General features: G+C 37.9%; 1 protein-coding gene across 1 annotated transcript in view; it reads right to left on the bottom strand.

Moving 5' to 3' along the window:
• NAALAD2 (N-acetylated alpha-linked acidic dipeptidase 2) overlaps positions 1 to 2,212 on the bottom strand; it is a 114,433-nt gene extending 112,221 nt beyond the window's left edge. Inside the window, exons 1-2 of the mRNA XM_006903226.1 lie at positions 2,131 to 2,212; positions 1,289 to 1,403 (exon numbers count right to left, since the gene is read on the bottom strand). Coding sequence (XP_006903288.1) covers positions 1,289 to 1,403; positions 2,131 to 2,212 — 197 coding nt within the window. The remainder of the gene's footprint in view (positions 1 to 1,288; positions 1,404 to 2,130) is intronic.
• Between the last annotated feature and the right edge of the window lie 3,836 nt (positions 2,213 to 6,048).

The raw sequence follows: 6,048 nt of genomic DNA, 5'->3' as shown, positions 1-6,048 counted from the left end.
GGACATCATGCTTGGGAGGGTGGAGGGACAGCGCAGGAGGGGAAGGCCCTCTATGAGGTGGATTGAATCAGTGACTGGGATAATCGGGATGGGAGTGTCAGAGACAGTGTGATTGGCACAGGACAGAGCAGAGTTTAGGGTTGTTGTACATAGGGTCGCTATGAGTCGCAAGCAAGTCGATGGCACATAACAACAACATGTACCCTCAGGAGCCCTGCTGGCCTAGTGGCAAGAAGTTGCGGTGCAATCCCGAAGGTAAGCAGTTACAGTCTCTAGCTGCTCTGTGACAGAAAGGTTGGGCAATCTCCTCCTGCGCAAAGTAACTGTCTCTGAAAACTCATCAGAGAGTCGGCTATGGATTGGTTCCAACTTGATGGTACACAACAATGACAACATGTACCATCAAGTCTGAACCAATTCACAGATGGCTCTCCTCCAGTAAAAGAATTTAAGTTACACTGGAGGAGACTTCTTCTCTTCCTCCTGGTGGAGTAGCTGGTAAATCAGTGATTGCCTAGGCTAGAGGTGAAGGGGGGGGAAATTATTGGAAATTTTCTGTATCTAGATTGAAGAGGTTATTTGTTGAGTTTGTACATCTTTTAAAAGCCTCAACCATTGAACTTTCATATGTAAATGATAGTTCAATAAAGCTGATTTTAAATGTTTTACATGTGAATATAGAAACAAATGTCATTCATTGCTTTCAAGAAGTTCATAATCACCTTCCACCTCACTGTCATACTTCTTTCACAGTTAAGGTCTGATGGATTCACACAGATCTCATCTGCCTTCATTTTGCCCTATTGGTGAGCATTTTGTTCTATTTGTGAACTATTGTCTCCTATTGCTTTTCAAGTTGGAATAGTAAAATTTTAACTGTGGCAGACAGAATTTACACTGTACTCCCCTTTTCTCTAAACCCCTGGTTAATAAACATCAAACTGTTCCTGAGGAACCAACCTGCTAATTAAACCAAAGCTTGAGGAACAAAGAGCATTCAGTTCAAGTGAAAAGTTATAAAAAGTTGAAACATCTCTTATAAACTAACCAGTTACTCTTTCCCCATTGATGAGGTTACGGATACTACTCTTATAGCATCCAAATGGATTAAACAGGTTTTTTAAATGAGATATTTTAAGTTGTCATAAATCAGTTAATATACAGTTTCACACACTGTTGATTGCTCCCCAAAATTAAATTTAATATAAACAACATATTTCATTCTATCATATTCTAACAATTTATTTTTTTAATTACTTTTAAGGTAGAATATGTAAAGTCAACTTACCGAAGGAATGCTTTAATGTTTTCTGCTTGCATTTCAGATATCAATTCCCACCTTATACTTTGATGATAACGCAGTAAAGTGACAGTTTCTTGGAGAGGCTTATTAATAAACCAGCCTCCGGTGGGGGAGAGAAATAACACAAATTAAATAAAGAGCTTTTGACTTTTGTAAAAATCAGAAACTAAAGTAATGCCCTAAACCTAAGAAACTGACCATGGCAAATTTTAAAAACAAAAATACTTATGTTAAGTCCAAGGTGGAAAAATGTAAATTCTGATGGCAAGGCATTTTGGGGTTGGATGACACAAGTATACTTAAGTTACACTGTCTAATTATTTTTACAAATTGGGCATCAAGGCATAATCTCCTTCCTCCATTCTTGTTTTCTCCTGAGTAACATTGTGCCCAACACACAGACAGCATTAATTTTCATAAACGACAAGGAAAGAACAGTCTTTGGAATGCTATTCATATTGGCTGAAAGTTTTGACTCATTATTGCTTAGAAAGGAAACTAGCTTTTTCAGTCCAGCAGATGAGAATCATAAACTATTTCCAAAAGCCCCAAATAGTAATAGTCTGCATTCAATGAGGAATGAGTACATTTGAATTTCAGTCACACTCTGATTATTGTTCTATTTGGTTTCTCAATTTACTGAAGTTCCCAGAGTTCCACATAAGGCGCTCAGCTGGCCTGGGGCAAGCCCAGCGCTCAGCTCAACTCCTTCTAGCTCCTAGACTGGCTTGTAGGAGAAACTTTTCTGCAGAGAAAAGCCTAAGTAAGCCCCAGGGCAGAAACTGACTGGGAGAGGAGGAGGGGAGGAGAGAGTTTTGAACACTTACCTGCCATAAATCCCACCAAGAAAGAGGCCAGCGCTGCGGCCAAGCATACCCAGAGGTACAGAGGACCCCTAGACTTGGCCATGGTCTCTTGGGGATTGTGTTTGGGGCACAAGCTGGCGTAGCAAGCCTAGAGACTGCAAGGGAACAAACAACGCAGAGGACTCAAGGATTCCTCTCTGCAGCAACGCGAGCCACCCTTCTAGGCCTGCTTACACAGCCCCGCCTCCGCCGTCATTATCTGCCCAGGGAGCCAAGAAAAACTCCCTCCTCCTTCAGGCCCCTTGAGGGAAGAGAAGCCCAGCAAAGGGGGGTGCATCATCTGCTTGCTTGTAGGTAACTTCCATCCTACTGATCCTTCCTTAACCCTCGCCAAGGCACAGGTTTTTGCTGCTAGAGCTGCAGAGAATGTCCCTAATTGTTTCCTGAACAGCTTCCTTCTCCTGCTTTCACCCCCTCCTACTCCAGGAACTGCCACGTTTTAGACACAAGTGCGGGTTAATGCTTTCTTCTCTTTAATTGCTGCCAAAATTCTCGTTTCTTGTTTCAAATTCGGTAAGGCGATTCGGCTTTAGCTATTCTAGAGGGAGCTCTACTGTGCTACTAAAGCCCAACCCACATCCGGTCTCTCATGCTCTTCGAATCCACCCGTTCTTCTGTTCGAGAAAGATGGGCAGTTTCCTGTGAGATTCACAGGCTTGGAAACCCGTGAAAGGTCAATTATGAGTCATTTCCAAGACCAAGGTAGTGGTAAGTGAACCTTGAAAGTGTCCTGAGTTTCAACAAATGCCATTTTCTCTGACTTTACCCCCACCCTGTAACACAGTATTTTTCTTTAAAATATTTTTATAATATTCCAGCCATTATGCAAGAAACTAGGAGGCAGACCATTAAAGGAACTATTAGATATATTCAGTAAAACCATGATTTTAAACCTCCAAGCAGGGAACAAATGCATGGATGCCACCGTCCAGCCTAACATCTGACCCACTTGTGGCTTGTCAGTCTCTACAGTTGTGTGAACCATTTCTTCCTACCCCAGCCTCATCTCTTTCTCCCTCTCCTGACATTAACGTAAATGCATTTAACCATGTAACAAAAACATGAATAGAGAAACTAATCCCTGTGCAGCTAAAAATCCAAATATAAATTTTTATTTCCCGAAACTCAGCACTTTTTAATAAGAATATTCTGTCTGGTAAGATCTGTATGTGAGTCTGCATCTACTCCAGACCGGTGGGTAGACATCCAAAGATATTTTTGTGTGCTAAATATTATTTAAGCCCGAGCAAGATATTGGCATTTTAATAACCTGTTTCAACTTTGACAGTTGAATGATGAGTTTCTACATTACACACAATATCTAAATGTTATTTATGTCTAAATACAAACAGATGTGTTTATATCCATATGTCTTGATTTCTCCTATCACCTCACGGAACCATTTCATATTGTTTACACATCTCTCAGAAGGTACATCAAAGTTATCTCTAGAATAATGTATAGATAAAATAGAAACAAATAATTAAAGTGACTGCAACATTTGTTATCTCACCCTTAATTTCACTTTTACACTAATTTAACTTTGACTGAAGTAGGAAGTTATTGTAGTATTCTTTAGAAAACTTTCCAGTTTTAAATTTAAAATGAGATTATTCATTTTAGCAACATTTATTAAAAGTCCACAGACATTGAATAAAAGTCTGATAGCATAGCCTTTATCTTTATAAAGCTAGGAATACAAGGGGAAGATGAATATTGAATAAGTAAATATAAAGAGTACTAAGAAGGAGGAGAATTACCTCATGTGTGGACATTGTCACTACCTCAATAGATGACATCTGCAATCTGTATTTTAACAATCCGTCATTAAAAAAATCTGATTGGGGAAAAAAATATCTGATTGGGGGGAGCTCTGGTGGCCTAGTGGCAAGAACCTACACTGCAATCCCAGAGGTGCACGGTTCGAATCCACCAGATGCTCTGCTGGAGAAAGAGGGGCAATCTCCTCCTGTACCTGTCAGATCTGATTTGACGGTACACACACAAAAATTAATAAAAAATTAAAATAAAAAATTACCTTATTAAAAAAAATCTGATTGGCTGGTTCAGCAATTTCCTTCCCTTTTGTTATATTGATATAGCAAACAAAATTCCATCTTAATTGAGCTTGTATTAGGAGCTTTTCTAAAAAAAGTTACTAATTAGCAGCAATTTGTTCTATTAAAAGTTATCACCTGGATATTTGCATTTAGCAGCAATTTGTTCTATTAAAAGTTATCACCTGGATATTTGCATTTTGCAGGAGTGGCATCCACTTCCTAAGCAACTTTCCTTGGGAAACTCTATGAACTTTGATAAATGTCAATAGTTGTAGGGGGGATTCAGGCCTTTTGCTATGAGTCATGCTTGACTGGAAGACAATCAACAACAACAAGAAAACACACATTATGAAGCCTTGTTGACGTAAGGCACAACCCCTTTCAATGTTTCTTCATAATCAAATGTATATAAGAAATTTTATTATTAAACAGTCAATCTCTCAGTAAAACTATTTAACTCATTTGATTATCTGATTATTCAGTGAGCTTCTTAAATGCAAAGACCATCATCTCCATTCATTACTTTTAATTGATCTTACATAATCACTTGACTCAAGATAGAGCAGGCTTCAGAACTATTGTACACAGGGTCACTATGAGTCACAGGTGACTCAGCAGTACATAACAACACAACCACAACATAACTAACTTATTCTCAGATGCTAGAATAGGCAACTTTGGAGTTCCTACATTCCTAGACTCATTATTAAAAGGATCAAGCTGAAGTTAGAAAACCAAGTGTGACATATGTAGTCATAAAATAATTATGTGTGAGTTCTTCTCTGATTAACTTTCTAATCATTATGATTTCAGAAAGAAGGAGTGATATTTAGCCTGATGATACAATGGTCAGCTATTTGGTGCAACCTCACCAGGTATTGTGTCTCAAATTTAGTATTTTGTTTGAAAATGTTTCCTTATTCTTCTCTTGAAAGATATCATTAAACAGATAAAGACATTATACTATTAATGATGTTGTAAGAGGGCATTCATTGCTAAAGAAATTATCATCAGATCATATTATTATATGGTCATCCAGACAATAGTGTTCATATGTTAAAAAGTAAATGATTAATATCACATTGATTGTGTTTTATGACAGGAAACATTCCAGTTGAGTATTTCCAAATTCTGTTTCAAAATATCTGTCAAAAAATTATTTCAAACTTAAAAAAAGAGAAGAGAATGTTTGTAAGTTAAAAAATATGCCAAAATTTATCAAGTAGAGGAGAAAAAAAGTAAGTGAATATAATGATAAAAAGATGATTGTTCTCGTTAAAGTGTGGTTGTAATTATTCCTACTGACGGTGACATCATAGGTTATTAAGAGCTCCACTCATAGGCAGCTCTAGTAACCTATTGATAAGAAGCTGCACTGCAATCCCAAAGGCGTGTGATTTGAATCCACCAGCTGCTCCACAGGAGAAAGTTGAGCAATCTTGAAGTCATGTGGTTCAAATCCATCAGCTGCTCCACTGGAAATGGATGGGTAATTTCCCCTGAAATTAACTGTCTCTGAAAGCCCATTGGAAGATCAGTTGTGAGTCAATTCTGACTCAAAGGAATACAACAACAACAATAACATAGTGACCTCATGTGACAGAATAGAATTACAACAAAGAGTTTTCTGTACTCATTGTGAAAGCAGTCTTTTCCCCACAAAGCTTCTGGTTGGCTTTAATCTAACCACCATTTGGTTAGCACCTTAACCATTGCAATATTGGGACTTCTTGATAAAAGGCTAAAAAAAAGTGGGAAGATACTTTAAAAGTAGAGCAAATAATCATGATTGGATAATTTCCTTCTGATGTCATATTAC

This window comes from Elephantulus edwardii, unplaced genomic scaffold (genome assembly GCF_000299155.1).
Source record: "Elephantulus edwardii isolate Elephantulus edwardi_28Jun2011 unplaced genomic scaffold, EleEdw1.0 scaffold00544, whole genome shotgun sequence".
Taxonomy (NCBI): Eukaryota; Metazoa; Chordata; class Mammalia; order Macroscelidea; family Macroscelididae; genus Elephantulus; species Elephantulus edwardii.
Note: the sequence above shows the minus strand (reverse complement) of the source record. Positions and strands in the feature narration are given on the sequence as shown.